The 18,307-nt window shown below is 43.6% G+C and overlaps 1 protein-coding gene across 3 annotated transcripts in view; it reads right to left on the reverse strand.

Annotated features, from left to right (window-relative positions):
• Nucleotides 1-2,237: 2,237 nt before the first annotated feature.
• Nucleotides 2,238-18,307, reverse strand: part of TAOK1 (TAO kinase 1) — a 165,939-nt gene continuing 149,869 nt past the window's right edge. For 2 of the 3 annotated variants that reach the window (XM_063798761.1, XM_054670112.2), the window contains exon 21: nucleotides 6,121-11,598. In XM_063798761.1, the coding sequence (XP_063654831.1) occupies nucleotides 11,137-11,598 (462 nt within the window). In that variant the 3' untranslated portion in view covers nucleotides 6,121-11,136. Of the gene's footprint in view, nucleotides 11,599-18,307 lie in introns of all 3 variants that reach the window. The other variant, XM_024350393.3, reaches the window with a different exon arrangement.

The following is an 18,307-nucleotide window of genomic DNA, read 5'->3' on the forward strand; positions in this document are numbered from 1 at the left end:
CCATGCTCATCTAATATTTTTATTATTTTTTTGTAGATAGGGTCTCACTATGTTGCCCAGGCTGGTCTCAAACTCCTGGTCTCAAGCAATCCTTCCACCTCAGCCTCTCAAAGTGGTAGGACTGCAGGCATGAGCCACTGCATCTGGCTGCCACACAGCTGTTTGAGGCAAGCAAATTAAACACTATAGAAATGTTAATCTCAAAATAGTTCAAATGTCGACATTCTAGGAGTTAAAAAACTGCCACTTTAAGTCTTCTTTTCAATATGGTAGGTAACCTAAATTATACTTTATCCTTTTTTTTTTTTTTTTTTTTTGAGACGGAGTCCCGCTCTGTAAGCTAGGCTGGAGTGCAGTGGGGCGATCTCGGCTCACTGCAAGCTCCGCCTCCCGGGTTCACGCCATTCTCCTGCCTCAGCCTCCGGGGTAGCTGGGATTACAGGCGTGAGCCACCGCGCCCGGCCCAACCTAAATTATACTTTTAAAAATGGTACTTAAAACTATTTTCTTGGCTGGGTGTGGTGGCTCACGCCTGTAATCCCAGTACTTTGGGAGGGCGAGGCAGATGGTTCATCTGAGGTCAGGAGTTCGCAACCAGCTTGGCCAGGATGGAGAAACCCCATCTTTACTAAAAATACAAAAATTAGCTGGGCTTGGTGGCACACACCTGTAATCCCAGCTACTTCAGAGGCTGAGCCACGAGAATCACTTGAACCTGGGAGGCGGAGGTTGTTGTGAGCCAAGATCACATCACTGCACTCCAGCCTGGGTAACAGAGAGAGGCTGCCTCAAAAACAAAAAAAACAAACAAAAAACCCAAAAGCTATTTTCTTTTTTTTTTTTTTTTTTTTTTGAGATGGAGTCTCACTCTGTCACCCAGGCTAGAGTGTAGTGGCCTGATCTTGGCTCACTGCAACCTTCGCCTCTCAGGTTCAAGTAATTCTCCTGCCTAAGCCTCCTTAGTAGCTGGGATTACAGGCACCCACCGCCTGGCTAATTTTTGTATTTATTTTATTTATTTATTTATTTATTTTTTAATTTTGAGACGGAGTCTCGCTCTGTCGCCCAGGCTGGAGTGCAGTGGCATGATCTCAGCTCGCTGCAATCTCTGCCTCCCGGGTTCACGCCATTCTCCTGCCTCAGCCTCCCGAGTAGCTGGGACTACAGGCGCCCACCACCATGCCCGGCTAATTTTTTGTATTTTTAGTAGAGACGGGGTTTCACCATTTATTTTTAGTAGAGATGGGGCTTCACCACGTTGGTCAGGCTAGTCTCAAAACTCCTGACCTCAGGTGATCTGCCTGCCTCAGCCTCCCGAAGTGCTGGGATTACAGGTTGAGCCATCACGCCCGGCCCTATTTTCTTTTTAAATTAAAAAACATAAATCCCAGCCCCTGAGCATTTCTCCCTCTGAATTAGTCTTCTGACAAAAAAAAAAGTCACAGTGTTTTAAACAGGACTTGATTCCATGGTTTACTGCCCCCACATAGGGCTAAAATTTGATTTTTCAAATCTAGGGAGATAAGCCCAGATAAGACCACCTTTTGAGGCTTTGTACAAGACCCAAGAGAACTGCTTACATTTATGGCTCCGTGTATCGGCGTTGTAGTTATGCAGACCACAAGGTAGAAATAAAACGTAAGAACTTGCATCAAGCAGTCAGAATTTCAACTAGAATAATCTCACACCCAGAACACAATAGGCCACTTCACTCTGGGCAGACAGAAGGTGAGCCAATTAGACTAGAGGGTATATATATATATATATATATATTTTTTTTTTTTTTTTGAGACGGAGTCTCGCTGTCACCCAGGCTGGAGTGCAGTCACACGATCTCGGCTCACTGCAAACTCCGCCTCCTGGGTTCAAGTGATTCTCCTGCCTCAGCCTCCCGAGTAGCTGGGATTACAGGCACCCGCCACCACACCCAGCTAATTTTTGCATTTTTAGTAGAGACAGGGTTTTGCCATGTTGGCCAGGTTGGTCTCGAACTCCTGACCTCAGGTGATCCACCAAACTTGGCCTCCCAAAGTGCTGGGATTACAGGTGCGAGCCACCGCACCCGGATGAGGGTTTATGTCTTTTATCAGATGGTACACTCTTACCATCTGAGTGGTAATCCCATTTTTGTAACCCCAACATTCAGCACACTGCCTAAGGTTCAGTAATTATCCAATAGTCACTCAATAGAGTTTATCTTCATGGGAATAAAATTGCTTAAAAAAACTGGACAGACACTGTGTACTAAAATTACTTTATTACAGTTGATTTTTTTAAACATTTCCTTTGCTATGATACAAAGGATACTTACAAACAAAATATTACATATGACCTTGTTTTCGCTCTTATGTTCTGACAACTTGGTAACAGCTTTTAATGCACAATCTATACAATTAATACAGGTTATATATGAACTATAAGGTATGCTGAACCAGAAGAATACTGACAATATACTGTACAATAAGCCTTACCAGTTAGTGCTGTGGACCATTTATACCAAAAAGAAAATGCACATCTGTACAGTCACCTTTACCAGCTGGTGCTGACAGAGAGGGAGAGGCTTCTTCCCCAATGCAACCCTTGATAAGCCTCCACTGTGAGCGTCTGTTTGGTCCAAAAATCGAGAGGACAATGTGTATTTAAAATTAGTTATTGGTAAAGTGGTAGAACATCACACTTTCGACACGATACTCTCTCAAAAAAGTATCAGTCCCAGTTTTAAAAGACCACAAGTTCTTTGTCCACTATGAAAACCCTACGGGCTCAGGGGGTTTGGGAGATGACAAGATGAAGGCTGCCAAAAAAGGAGGCAAGAAACCAAGCCAAAATCTAGGTCTTGCAAAATCATCATTTTTCCCTTCACCAAAGGGAACTAGAAATGTACAAATTCATTGATGAACCTCAATGATAGCATATCAGTTAGCTGATAACCCTCATTTTATCTGGACCCCTGACTTGTGGGAATAACTAAAATACATTGTGGATAACAGATACCACTTTTAGAAAAGAACCTCTTGCTTAATTAACATATTCCCTTTAGCCACCACAGCTGGTCCTGGGCTACTACAGGTGTGCATTCATCGCTCAATGGTATACTCAGAAATGATAAGGTTACAGCTTTTTTTCTTTTCTTTTTTTTTTAAATAAAAAAGCAATTGACTGAAGCATTTTCTTTTTTTAGGTAAATAGCAAAAATAAAAATAAAAACCAACCCTGGCATTTGCACAAATAATGCAAATGGAGTGATATGGCCTTTAAGGAAGGAGTTAGTAGAAAGGAAGAGGGAAGTGAAGAAAATCCAGAGAAAATGATGTACTAATTTCTTTCTTTTAAAAAATTTCTACATGTGCAAAAAAATCATGCTGTTTGAGGAAAACAAAGGGAAATGAGTACATAAAACTAAAAACATAAATATGTTTGGGTGACTGGTAAAAGTAGAAACCAACCTGGGTTACAAAAAGGATTATACATTCAAGATGCTCTTAAACCCAGTGGGATAACTTATGTTAAAACTGTGTTAATAGTTACGTTAAAAATCTCAAGTTTGTTTTTAAATCTTCACAATACAAGCAAAGCTGTTTTAAAATATACACTATACATATTTCTCATAGTCTCTTCAACCTCATTAATGCGCATTAGGCTTTTTCATATACTAAAACAAGGGGGTTCTGAAAGCGAAATTGCTCATAGTAACCCATCCATTATTTTAAATGGTTGTCTTAAGTTTTAAGTGGGCTAAAAAACTTTAGCAGACTTACATAAATAGAATTTAGCAACACAAGTGTTAATTAAAAAAACTCTAAAGCATTTACAAATTATCAGATTGGAACAGTCCGGGGAAGTTATGTGCACTATACTTTAAATGTTATTTACATCTGACCATTGCTTTTGCAAAAAAGTTCCCTAAAAAATAACAAAACAAAACAAAACAAAACAAATTTGGAGAATTAACCTGTTCTAGCAGAGAAGGATCATAAAAGAAAAGGTAAAATGAGAACAAAATTATCTTCTAATAGAAACCCCACACATCCTTCTCTTTTCTTGGATTTTACCCTATGAAACCACCGGCAGCTCCTAATAGGCTCATATATAAGGTGCCAAGGTGTGATAAAATACCTTTTCAGATCAATTACTGGCCTTAAGAGGACTTTTTTTTTTTTTTTGAAATGTTTTCCCACCTTGTGTCTCTAGCTTGGATTATTCTTGGACACATGTAATTAATTGGAGGGGCACTCCTAAGTAGGCACAATTCCCATTTAATGTGGAATAAAAGGCATAAAATGCTGTTAGGAAGAAGGGTGGTGGTTTCTTTGATATTGTGAAATGCAAAGAAGGACAGCAGCACATTTGGAATGGGAACCAAAAGAGAGCTGTCTGGCAATACACCAGGACAGCCAACATCTTGGTAAGTTATATATAAACTTGTCTATGACAAAGGAAAAAGTGTTGGAAGGGTTCCAATAGCCCCGGGGTTTTCAGATACGAGACAAATGGTCACAGAGACCACCCAGAATCTGCAAATGTTGGGCAGTTACATCCTTTAAAGTCACATAATTCAGTCCATGACCATGTGCAATTTACGGTAACAATGTTCATGCCCAGGCAATGTATTTGGGGCTCAGAAAAAGCAAAATGTGCCACTGAGAGAAACCTGTTCCCTATATAACTGGTCTTCATGCTTTCAAGTGGCCCTAATATACCTTGGATACTAAGCCAAGCCATGCAAAAGCAAAGAGCACACACTTTTCATTAACACTGGTATCTCATTTCTAAACCACTGACCTCAGAGTTGCCATAGAAACATATTAACACGAGTACTGAAAGCATACAACTGAGGGTTCACGGATTTCTAAGAAATGCATTTCCCTTGTCTATGTTCATCAGCCTTTAATACTTTGGCTACAAGGCATATCAGAGAAAGGGAGGTTAAATTGGGTAATGACAAAAGAACATATTAACTCTGGAAATAGGAAAAATGTTCCAGAAATGGGATCAATGTGCCAGCAATAAGCATAGTTCATTTCATTTGAAAATTCAGTTAAAGAGCCCAATAAACAGTTCCAAACCATGTTATCACCTGCATAATTTACATAAACATTAAAACACTTGCACTTTATAGACAAAACACACTTTTGTAAACATGGCCACTGGGGGAGAGAGGCTCCCTACCTCATTCATGATTGAGGACATGTGATCATTTATATTAAATAAAATTATTTCACTGCAAAAGATCTCAAACCTGACCATGATTAAGCTTCATTTCCCCCTGTTTAACATTTAAGTATTAATTCTAAAAATGTCACCTAGGATGGTTTCAGGGTTAGATGCTAGGACCACAACTGGTAATGACAGCAACTTCTCTCTAGCTGGCACAGACCTATAAACTTTAGTACAAAAACAAAAAAATACAGAAACTAGGTCAATTTGTTAGCTACATATTTACAGATAATTACATGATTTTTCACTCACAAGTGCTGAACACTTTGAGTGAAAGAAAACTGTGCAGGTTGAATTACCCGTACTTTGGGGGGAATTCTGGGTATCAAGATACCCTTTTTCATTCATTCAAAAGTCTCATCTTCTCTCCACTTTTTCATGACAAACTACCTACAGATGTTCAGATTAGTATATCCAGTGGGCATCCTGGTGTTTCAGTGAGGATTAACCTTTTTCTCTATTTAAAGAATTCCTTGTATATTTAGAAACAAAACAATACAATCACACAGACATATATACAAAAAAAAAAAAAATACACCTCTGAAACTTCAAAAAGTTTAGATTGCTGGGAAACAGTTAACAGTGATGGTGACATAGTAAATGGCTCCCCAGTTTTAATTCTCTGCCTTTATTTTCTTTAAAGGATATCTATCTTTGGGTGGGTAGGAAGTGCAAGTTTAAGAAACCCACAACAGGCAGATAAGGTGCATACTAATTTATATATTTCTTATGATCTAAAGACTACCGTTAAGCTAAATGGAGTCTCTTCCCTTGTATGAGTGAAATTTTGGAAATCTGAATACGAACAAGGAGGAAAACATTAGTCAACATGACTTTAAAGGGAACTACCGGAATTCAGCAGAAAATATAAATGCACAATAAAGGAAGAGTTCTCAGCTTCACTTTCTTTTTCTAGACAGTGTTTAATAAAACTTACTTCTTTACAAATTAATAGTCATTTCCAATGCAGACCTATTGTAGTGATTTCATAAAAGTGCAGACAACATAACCAGACACAGCAAAACAGACTTCAATCAGTAGTCCTTGCATACAAGAGGCAAGTCCGCTAAGTGTACAGCCAACTCTTCATCCTTTAAGGGATCTGAGGATGGGAAATTTCCAGTTCTTAAAAACTAAGAGTTGAGTGAGTCTCTTTTAAAAGGCAATGTACAACCTGGTTGGGGGCACTATCATGTTAGATGGGGGAAAACAAAATAGATAATTTGTTTTTCTTCAATAATGGTCTGTATTTTGGTAAACAGCTCAAAGATGACAGCCCAAGTTTTGACATTGCTCTTGGAGAAGGCTCTTTTCTATCTAAGACAAGAGAACCTCTTCTTCCATCATTATAGGAGATTCACACTTATATACCTTAAATATATTATTTTTTGATTTGAATACAGAAGACACTTCACATTGTGAGCATAGGACAAAATGCAGGACCATATAAATCTCCAAGGAAAAAGTTAATGTGTTGGGGCAAATCTCTACTTGAATAGTAGTGGCTCAGAAGTGGTGGAAGGTGCACAAAGAACTTACTATTAGCAAGCAAGAAGAGGCAGGTAAAGGGAGAAAGCCCCTCACCCAATACCAAATCCTTCTCTCCCAGTGGCCATTTCCTGTTGATTTTACAGTTCAGGAGAATCTTAGATGCTTTAGCAGTAATTCCTTTCTTGGCTGTTTTGATCCTCAGCAAAGTATATAATTATTAGTATTAATGGAGTAAAAAAAGTAAGAGGATCAATGGTATCACTACTAAGAAATACATATAGAAAGCACATAAAGATTGTGTGATGTATTGGTTCTTTTTCTTATCATCTTTGCAGAGGAATCACCATCAGTGTTCTTACTTTCCATGGTTCATTTCTCTCTGCATTACTTATCTCTTATTGCATCACAACACAAACTCACAGAAACACTAACTGGCTCCTTCCCCAGCACCATTTTACTGCATTGCAACTTATGATTCCAAATTTTACTTAATGTCCTCTCCACTCACACAAGTGCTAAGAGGGGATTAAAAAGGAAAAGACTGCATCTAATGACCACCTTCTCATAAACATCAACGCAGAGTACTCATTCTTAAGAAACACATGCATTCTTGCCTTAACTGAGGACTGAAATAACAAAACCAAACAAAAATAACAGAACTTTTAAGTGCCCTGATGGAAATGTACAGTATGAGTTACATCCATCCATCTATACACACATACAGACACTCATATGTATATACAATATATACATACAAATGATAATAGCTATACCAAAAATGTGCATATTTAATACAGTTTTAAAAAGCCAGTAGATCATGGTATAATACAATTTATTTCCACTAGTGAATGGCACAAATGGAGAAATGCAAAGGAGGTGTTTCAAGTACAATGAAGTCATTTTTCACAGGTGAAAATAAATAGTATTATTCCAGTGTCCAACATAATGTATTCTACAAAAGTTTAAAATGCCAGACATTTAGTACTTACAGAAATAGAAAGTTACTAAAGTCTGCTTTATGGTCTCAAAAAGACACTCATAGAGTTTTCAATTTTTGAAAAGGGGGTGAGAAAAAAATTGGTGGAAGCAGGAGGGAGTGTCCAGGATAGTTTCTTTAGTGTACTGAATGTTTACCTGATGTCTAGGCAACCAAAAATCATGACTATGCTAAAATGTTCCATTTACCAACAAATCCTTGACCTAGAGTACTAAGCATATTACACCAGTGTGTGTGGCTTCAAATACAAGACTCTTTATCTCTAGGTATTGAAATGGCGAATAAGAATTGCAGCTCTGAAAATATAAACACATTTTTCAGATAGCATTATACAAATAAAAATACTTTTGGATACTAGAATTTGGGGTTAGAGCTGACTTCAATAAGGGGAGGGAAAAAATATGTGCAAAGGGAAGGGAGCTCAATTTGGAATAATATATTTCAAAGTATGTGGCTTTGCATTTTTAAAATGCTAACCAAAAAAAATGGGAGATAGAGTGACCCCAAGGAACTTTTTACAGCCAGCCTCTGGATACCAGATATAGCATTTACAACTTCTGATATGCTAGACAAATTTTCCATACTTTTAATTTTCTTAAAGACATATAGTGAGTGAACACCAACACTGGGAAGGAGGTAGTGTTAATTTGATCAAATATTGATATTTCCCCACTGATTCAGAAAGTGCTTGCTCTTTCTCTAGGATATCTCAAAACCCTTCCAATTTTTCTGCTACAAGCTTTACTCTATGATGGTTCCTACTATGTATGAGATTCCTCAGAAGCTAGATCTCACAAACATATACAAACCAATTAATTTGAATCATTTTTTGCAAACTGTATATACTTTAAAGTTAACTTAATGATAAAATCCAGGTATAGTCATGACCTACATGTAAAACTGGTGGCCAAACAAATACATTAGATACAAAACCCTACTGGAGATCTGAATGGACTCAGTAACTCTCAATTTGACTAATTTAAGTCCACAATTGGACTTTAAAATGTACCACCAATAATATTTTGGGTTTGAAAGAGTTTTTTTATGCAAAAGTGATCTGCTTCCCTATTCCACCCATCCAGTAGTACACAGCAGCCAGATCTATGAATAATTTTTAAGGGTATCAAATTGTATTTTTGACATTTTATTAAATTCTAAAGCTCTCTCGTCATTTTACACCAAATAAGTAATTTCTTAATTTGTTGGAAACGCTATAATACCTGAATGCAAAAAAGATACTGAGACGACTAAAAGCCCCTTTCACTGATATTACAAGTACATGTCATTTCATGTTTACCTAAAAACCGGTGACCTGGAGCATGGGCTGAAAGAACAACACATAAGAGTGCTTCTTGAAACACTGCCTAAAATTTTGTGTGAACTCTATGGTGATCTTGGTTTTAAAAACATTTACATTAAAACATTAATTTTCTTCCAGTTTCCTTAAAATGAATCCCAGAAACTCCTACAGGTGAGGATTCATGGCAACTCGACTGACATACCTGGGAAAGACTTAAAATTTGGTTGAGAAAACCAGGACTTCAAGAGTGATAGATTGATTACTGTTTGGTCATTAGTTTGGTCTAGGCAAAGAGTGCCATTGAGAGGGACTTAGAGAGTTCTACCTTGGAGCCCTCTGACTATAGGAAAAGCAGGATCCAGAGTTAGCAGCAAGGATTCTTCAAGACAACTTGGAAGGGAGCAGGACAATAACTTGTAAGAAACTCTGATTTGTCACTGAAAAGGATATTTTTCTTCAAGTCATACTCACAGCTTCCTACCCACCTCCAACACAATTTCTATACAAGAAATGGAAAACCAAGAAAATAACTGACTTCTTAGCATTGGGTTCATCCTTCATTGTACAACAAAACATAACAAAACAAAACATGTGCCCCCTGAAAAATAAGAGTTAGCTTTCGTCAAGAGATTCCCTGACCACTATAACTTATTTTACTTTTTTTTTTTAATTGGCCAAACTTCCTAGTTCCTTTTCAGTAGTACTTTAGCACTGAGGCTTGAGACTTGTGGAAGTGGTGTTTCCTATTGTGTGATGTTAACTTGATGCCAAATGGTCACTAAGTCTCAACGAACTAGAAGTTTGTAAAGTACTGCAGCAACGAAAACAGCAATTAAAAATAGAGGACCTGCACATGCAGCAAAATCTACAGTGGTGATGAAGATTAGTCAGCAGCTGGTAAAGTCATTGGCTCAGTGACTCCTGGTTCACTGTGGCAACTAAACATTTAAATAATTGGCTATTCTACTTGTAAACAGAAAATCACATAAGCCAAAAGGAGATAACAATTATGTCTATGTAGTGTGACGAGAATTTCAATAGATGGCAATTTGCAAATATGGCATCAAACACCTCCGGCATTTGATTTGTATTGGCTATATGTCTTTGTTTTTGTACAAACAAAGTAAAAGTACTGTTTGGGGTCTTGGGCATTATAGAGCTTAGCTAGGATGAGATATCACAGTATAAGCAACAAAACGTCAGGACACATAAGCTTCATCTCCTCACTCTGCTGCGGGACATACCCACCACATGAACTTTCAGGGCCCCTCTCACCCTTCTGGTCTTCCCCATTGAAGGCTCACAGGTTTGTTAATGCAACCCTACACAACTTGTGATCTCCTTAAGTACCCCCATCTTATCATAATACAAAGAAGGCACAATTGAATGGACAAAAATCACTCACAAGCCTATGACGCATTCAGGAAAAAAGAAAAACTAAGTTGTTTTCTACTCTCTGAAAAAGTCAATGAAGTCCTTTAGTGTTCATGGATTTCTACACTTGATATTAGCCAAAAGGCCGAGAAGCAATGTGTTCATGGATTTCTGCTTTCTTTTTTTAGTCCAAATGAGGCTGAGAAGTCAGATCAATTTAATAACAAATAAATACACTGGTGAGGCAATGCAGGTGTGTACCAGTAATAACTTATTTCAACATATGCTGCCTGCTGTGAGTGGCTCATAAGAATTTGGGATATGGGATAAAAAGGCTTTAGATCTTTTCAGAAACTTCTTAGGATACAGACACCCAAAAGTGATAACTGAAGCCATTTTGCTACGTTCTATTTTTGCAGTGTTCAGAAAAATCCCCTATCTAGCCAATTCTTTTCACCACATGCATAATATATGTGTATGTGTGTGTATATATATATGTACACACATACACATTTATTTTTAATATCAACTCCACTTTTCAAAATTTCCCCAAAAACAAACAAACCCGGCAGCCAAGTACTATGACATCCCAATTAGTAAACACAAAACAGAACGCTTTACAAAAATGAATAAAATATACCATATGCACTCAGCTTCCACACTGTAGTACCCAAGTGAGGAGGCTGCTGTGACGATGTCTGTAGGCAGTTTCTTTTGGCAGACAGCTCCAGCGGAATTGCCACTCTCAATTATTAAGTTATGTATAAGACATGTGTGACCCATTGGATATTTGTGAAGTGACACTCGTGCTTCTGCTCATGCCCTGCTCCGTCCGTCCCCCAGAAGCTGTCCGCCTCAGAGCCTGGGGGCTATTGCGGACTCCCATACTGCTACCTCGAGGTACCCCTTGCATTGGCCCTGAAGGGTGACCCCATGGCTGGGGTCCACCTTGCATTGGATGGCCCCAAGCTTGTGGTGGGCCACCCATGGGATGACCCCAGTGAGGTCCTGGACCCCCAGTAGGGTTGTGTGACCAACCAGAAGCTCCCGGGTAGCTGTGGCTGAATGCCTCAGGGGAGAGATTAGAAAGGACCATATTACTAAAACCTAGTCTCATGCTTTCAGAGTCAAAAGCTTCAATCTCTCTGGCTTGACGTTCCAACAGGCTTCGTATTCGTTCTGTGCGCTCATTCTGCAAAGCCAACATCTCTTCTTCAATCTGTTGGAGATTGGAAGAAAAATGAAAGCCAATTTATTATTTTTAAGTCTATAAAGAAAGGAAGCAATAATTATTCAGCTTTGAAGTGCCTATTTTATGGATGTATATTTGTCCATGAGTTTCAAATTTTATTTAAACTTTTTCCCTTTAATTTATTAAAAAATTTTTAAAGTTTTTATATATTTGGGGGTACAACTGCAGATTTTTTTACATGCATATATTGCGTAGTGGTGAAGTCTGGGCTTTTAGTGCACCCATAACTTGAATAGGGAACACTATATCCAATAGGTAATTTTTCAACCCTCACTCATCTCCCACCCTCCCACCTTCTGTAGTCTCTAGTGTCTATTATTTGATGCTATGGATATACATTTAAAAATCAAGGCCGGGCGCGGTGGCTCACGCCTGTAGTCCCAGCACTTTGGGAGGCTGATGCGGGCGGATCATGAGGTCAGGAGGTCGAGACCATCCTGGCTAACACGGTGAAACCCCGTGTCTACTAAAAATACAAAAAATTAGCCGGGCATGGTGGTGGCGGGCCCCTGTAGTCCCAGCTACTCAGGAGGCTGAGGCAGGAGAATGGTGTGAACCCGGGAGGTGAAGCTTGCAGTGAGCCGAGATCGCGCCACTGCACTCCAGCTTGGGCGACAGAGCGAGACTCCGTCTCATAAAAAAAATAAAAAGTAAAATAAAATAAAAAAATAAAAAGAGATGTCCCTTAGGAATCAGCACAATTTATATTTTTAAAATGTGTACAATCAGACCACTTTAGCCTGGGCTACAGAAAAAAATACGTGTGGGGACTTTGCACCCAAGACTGTGTGGTAGATAGAGCTCCCTCTCCCCTCTCCCCTCTTCCCACGGTCTCCCTCTGATGCCGAGCCGAAGCTGGACGGTACTGCTGCCGTCTCAGCTCACTGCAACCTCCCTGCCCGATTCTCCTGCCTCAGCCTGCCGAGTGCCTGCGACTGCAGGCGCGCGCCGCCACGCCTGACTGGTTTTCGTATTTTTTTGGTGGAGACGGGGTTTCGATGTGTCGGCTGGGCTGGTCTCCAGCTCCTAACCGCGAGTGATCCGCCAGCCTCCGCCTCCCGAGGTGCCGGGATTGCAGACGGAGTCTTGTTAACTCAGTGCTCAATGGCGCCCAGGCTGGAGTGCAGTGGCGTGATCTCGGCTCGCTACAACCACCTCCCAGCCGCCTGCCTTGGCCTCCCTAAGTGCCGAGATTGCAGCCTCTGCCTGGCAGCCACCCCGTCTGGGAAGTGAGGAGTGTCTCCGCCTGACCGCCCATCGTCTGGGATGTGAGGAGCCCCTCTGCCTGGCTGCCCAGTCTGGAAAGTGAGGAGCGTCTCTGCCCGGCCGCCATCCCATCTAGGAAGTGAGGAGCGCCTCTTCCCGGCCGCCATCACATCTGGGAAGTGAGGAGCGTCTCTGCCCGGCCGCCCATCGTCTGAGATGTGGGGAGCGCCTCTGCCCCGCCGCCCATCGTCTGAGATGTGGGGAGCACCTCTGCCCTGCCGCCCCGTCCGGGATGTGAGGAGTGTCTCTGCCCGGCCGCCCTGAGAAGTGAGGAGACCCTCTGCCTGGCAACCGCCCCGTCTGAGAAGTGAGGAGCCCCTCCGCCCGGCAGCCACCCCGTCTGAGAAGTGAGGAGCGTCCTCCCTCCTCGTCCGGGAGGGAGGTGGGGGAGTCAGCCCCCCGCCCGGCCAGCCGCCCCGTCCGGGAGGTGAGGGGCGCCTCTGCCCGGCCGCCCCTACCAGGAAGTGAGGAGCCCCTCTGCCCGGCCAGCCGCCTCGTCCGGGAGGGAGGTGGGGGGGTCAGCCCCCCGCCTGGCCAGCCGCCCCGTCCGGGAGGCGAGGGGTGCCTCTGCCCGGCCGCCCCTACTGGGAAGTGAGGAGCCCCTCTGCCCGGCCAGCCGCCCCGTCCGGGAGGGAGGTGGGGGGGTCAGCCCCCCTCCCGGCCAGCCGCCCCATCCGGGAGGGAGGTGGGGGGATCAGCCCCCCGCCCGGCCAGCCGCCCTGTCCAGGAGGTGGGGGGGCGCCTCTGCCCGGCCGCCCCTACTGGGAAGTGAGGAGCCCCTCTGCCCGGCCAGCCGCTCTGTCTGGGAGGGAGGTGGGGGGGTCAGCCCCCGGCCCGGCCAGCCGCCCCGTCCGGGAGGGAGGTGGGGGGGTTAGCCCCCTGCCTGGCCAGCCGCCCCGTCCGGGAGGTGAGGGGCGCCTCTGCCCGGCCGCCCCTTCTGGGAAGTGAGGAGCCCCTCTGCCCGGCCAGCCGCCCCGTCCGGGAGGGAGGTGGGGGGGTCAGCCCCCCGCCCGGCCAGCCGCCCCGTCCGGGAGGGAGGTGGGGGGGTCAGCCCCCCGCCCGGCCAGCCGCCCCGTCCGGGAGGGAGGTGGGGGGGTCAGCCCCCCGCCCGGCCAGCCGCCCCGTCCGGGAGGGAGGTGGGGGGATCAGCCTCCCGCCCGGCCAGCCGCCCTGTCCGGGAGGTGAGGGGCGCCTCTGCCCGGCCGCCCCTACCGGGAAGTGAGGAGCCCCTCTGCCCGGCCAGCCGCCCCGTCCGGGAGGGAGGTGGGGGGGGTCAGCCCCCCGCCGGGCCAGCCGCCCCGTCGGGAAAGTGAGGGGCGCCTCTGCCTGGCCGCCCCTACTGGGAAGTGAGGAGCCCCTCTGCCCGGCCAGCCGCCCTGTCCGGGAGGGAGGTGGGGGGTCAGCCCCCCACCCGGCCAGCCACCCCGTCCGGGAGGGAGGTGGGGGGGGTCAGCCCCCCGCCCGGCCAGCCGCCCCGTCCGGGAGGTGAGGGGCGCTTCTGCCCGGCCGCCCCTACTGGGAAGTGAGGAGCTCCTCTGCCCGGCCACCACCCTATCTGGGAGGTGTACTCAACAGCTCATTGAGAACGGGCCATGAAGACAATGGCGGTTTTGTGGAATAGAAAGGGGGGAAAGGTGGGGAAAAGATTGAGAAATCCGATGGTTGCCGTGTCTGTGTAGAAAGAGGTAGACATGGGAGACTTTTCATTTTGTTCTGTACTAAGAAAAATTCTTCTGCCTTGGGATCCTGTTGATCTGTGACCTTACCCCCAACCCTGTGCTCTCTGAAACATGTGCTGTATCCACTCAGGGTTGAATGGATTAAGGGCGGTGCAAGATGTGCTTTGTTAAACAGATGCTTGAAGGCAGCATGTTCGTTAAGAGTCATCACCACTCCCTAATCTCAAGTACCCAGGGACACAAACACTGCGGAAGGCTGCAGGGTCCTCTGCCTAGGAAAACCAGAGAACTTTGTTCACTTGTTTATCTGCTGACCTTCCCTCCACTATTGTCCTGTGACCCTGCCAAATCCCCCTCTGCGAGAAACACCCAAGAATGATCAATAAAAAAGAAAAAAAAAAAAATACGTGTGGAACAGACAAAAACCAAACTCAGCCTGGAACCTAGCTGAGCCAACCTGTAGCATGAAGTAAAACTTCTCAGCCAATCCCATTCTAGATCAGCCAAACCACAGAAAACTGTAATGTGAGAATAAAATACTTATTGTAAGCTAAAAAAAAAAAAAAAAAAAAAAAAAAAAAAAAAAAAAAAAAAAGTACAATCAAGTTCCTTTTTTTTTTTTTTTTTTTTTGAGACGGAGTCTTGCACTGTCGCCTGGGCTGGAGTGGAATGTCACTATCTCAGCTCACTGCAACCTCCGCATCCTGGGTTCAAGCGATTCTCTAGCCTCAGCCTCCCATGTAGCTGGATTACAGGCATGTGCTACCACATCCAGCTAATTTTTGTATTTTTAGTAGAGATGGGGTTTCACCATGTTGGCAAGGCTGATCTTGAACTGCTGACCTCAGATGATCCTCCCGCCTCAGCCTTCCAAAGTGCTGGGATTGAGAATTTGAGATAATAGGGGAAATTTAGACATGCATTTAAAAATTATTATGAATTCTGTTAGATATCACAGTGGAATTATGATTACATTAAAGTCAAAAGTCCTATCTGGGCCGGGCGCGGTAGATCACGCCCATAATCTCAGCACTTTGGGAGGCTGAGGCTACCCAGATCACTTGAGGTCTGAAGTTCGAGACCAGCCTGGCCAACATGGTGAAACCCCATCTGTACTAAAAATACAAAAATTAGCCAGGCGCGGTGGCACACGTCTGTAATCCCTGCTTCTTGGGAGGCTGAGGCAGGAGAATCACTTGAACCTGGCAGGCAGAGGCTGCAGTGAGCAGAGATCACACCACTGCACTCCAGCCTGGGCGACAGACTGAGACTCCATCTCAAAACAAACAAATAAACAAAACAAAAATTTTTTTCATGGGAAGCAAATACAAATAAAAAATTGCAATAGAATGGGTTAAGATATTTATAAGGTACTACAGAAATAAAAAATGTATCAAGGCCGGGCGTGGTGGCTCATGCCTAGTAATCTCAACATTTTGGGAGGCCGAGGTGGGTGGATCACTTCAGGTCAGGAGTTTGAGACCAGCCTGGCCAAGATGGTGAAACCTCGTCTCTACTAAAAATACAAAAATTGGCCAGGCACAGTGGCTCACGACTGTAATCCCAGCACTTTGGGAGGCTGAGGCAGGCAGATCACTTGAGGTTGGGAGTTCGAGACCAGCCTGACCAACATGGAGAAACCCCGTCTCTAGTAAAAATACAAAATTAGCCGGGCGTGGTGGCACATGCCTGTAATCCCAGCTACTCGGGAGGCTGAAGCAGAAGAATCGCTTGAACCTAGGAGGCGGAGGTTGCGGTGAGAAGAGATAGCACCATTGCACTCAAGCCTGGGCAAAAAGAGTGAAACTCCGTCTCAAAACAAAAATAAAAACAAAAACAGAAAACAAACAACCCAAAAAGAAAAAGAAAAATTAGCCGGGAGTGGTGGCAGGTGCCTGTAATCCCAGCTACTCAGGAGTCTGAGGCAGGAGAATCACCTGAACCTGGGAGGCGAAGGTTGCAGTGAGCCAAGATGGGGCTACTGCACTCCAGCCTGGGCAATAGAATGGGACTTAGTCTCAAAAACAAAAAACAAAACAAAACAAAAAAACAGAAAAAAGTATTGAACGGTTTGCTCTATAGGGGAGGAAAAGTGGAGCAAATAAGTCTCAAAGAAGATGGTACAGACATACAGACATTTGGTATCTTTCCCTGAGAAGAATATTCCATGTTTAAGTCCTCCTTCAACTTTCATAAAAAATGCCTAATGCCTCTTTAACAACATGTTTTAGAATAACAATTTTCAAACTCTTCTTACTCCAGTCCATCCTGGCCTGTTTGTAATTTCTCCCAAACATTTCTTATTTTATCATTTCTCCATGCCTTTACACATTCCTTGTGTTTCTGGTTAACCTATTCTTCCTTCAGAAAGCACTCTTTATACCATCTCCCTGAGATTTCTTTGCCCCACTTTCCCTCCGCTATAGAGTACATCACTCCTATACGTTTGTATTTCTGCTATACTTTATAAATCTGTTATTATATTTTGCCACATTCTACTGCAATTTTTGCTTTTTTTTGAGACAGGGTCTTGCTCTGTCACCCAGGCTGGAGTGCAGTGGCGCGATCGTGGCTCGCTGCAACCTCCACCTCCCAGGCTCAGGCTATCCTCCCACCTTATCCTCCTGGGTAACTGGGTATTTCTACTAAAAATACAAAAATTGGCCAGGCGCAGTGGCTCACGCCTGTAATCCCAAGAGCTTTGGGAGGCTGAGGTACGAGGATCACCTGAGGTCGGGAGTTTGAGACCAGCCTGACCAACATGGAGAAATCCCATCTCTAGTAAAAATACATGATTAGCCGGGCATGGTGGCACATGCCTGTAATCCCAGCTACTCGGGAGGCTGAAGCAGGAGAATTGCTTGAACCCGGGAGCCAGAGGTTGCAGTGAGCCGAGATAGTGCCATTGCACTCCAGCGTGGGCAACAAGAGTGAAACTCCATCTCAAAAAAACAAAAAACAAAACAAAACAAAAAACAGGCATGCACCACCACACCCAGCTAATTTTTTGTATTTTTGGTAGAGAGGAGGTTTCACCATGTTGCCTAGGCTGCTCTCAAACTCCTGATCTCAAGCGATCCGGCCTCTTCTGCAATTTTTTGTTTCCTACGCAAAAATATGTTTGTTGTTTTCTGAGACAGGGTCTGGTCTGTTGCCCAGGCTGGAGTGCAGTGGTGCAATCTTGGCTCACTGCAACCTCTACCTCCCAGGTTCAAGCAATCCTCCACACCCCAGCCTCCAGAGGAGCTGGTACTACAGGCGCACACCACTATATCCAACTAATTTTTGTATTTTTTTTTTTGTAGAGACGGGGTTTCACCATGTTGCCAAGGCTGGTCTCAAACTCCTGAGCACCAAGTGATCCGCCCCACTCGGCCTTCCGAAGTGCTGGGATTACAGTGTAAGCCACTGCACCCACCCCCAAATTTTAATTCTTACTTAAAAACACTACTAACCATGATGTTAATACTAAGTGAAATCTTGAGAGAAAATTAAGTGAGATGATTAAAAAAAGGTCATTTATACTCTGGAAATGCTACTACTTTTCATATATATATATTTCACATATAATTTAACATTTATAGTTGTGTTGTTATCTAAAAATTTAATGTAAATGAAGGATGAGAAACATTGAAACAAGACTTCATGTACATGTGAGGCTCATTTTGTCTCAAACTAAATGAACAATTTTTGGTTCACTTGGAGACTTACAACAATCTTCAAACAGAATG

The sequence above is a fragment of the Pan troglodytes genome, chromosome 19, assembly GCF_028858775.2.
Source record: "Pan troglodytes isolate AG18354 chromosome 19, NHGRI_mPanTro3-v2.0_pri, whole genome shotgun sequence".
In the NCBI taxonomy this organism is placed as follows: Eukaryota; Metazoa; Chordata; class Mammalia; order Primates; family Hominidae; genus Pan; species Pan troglodytes.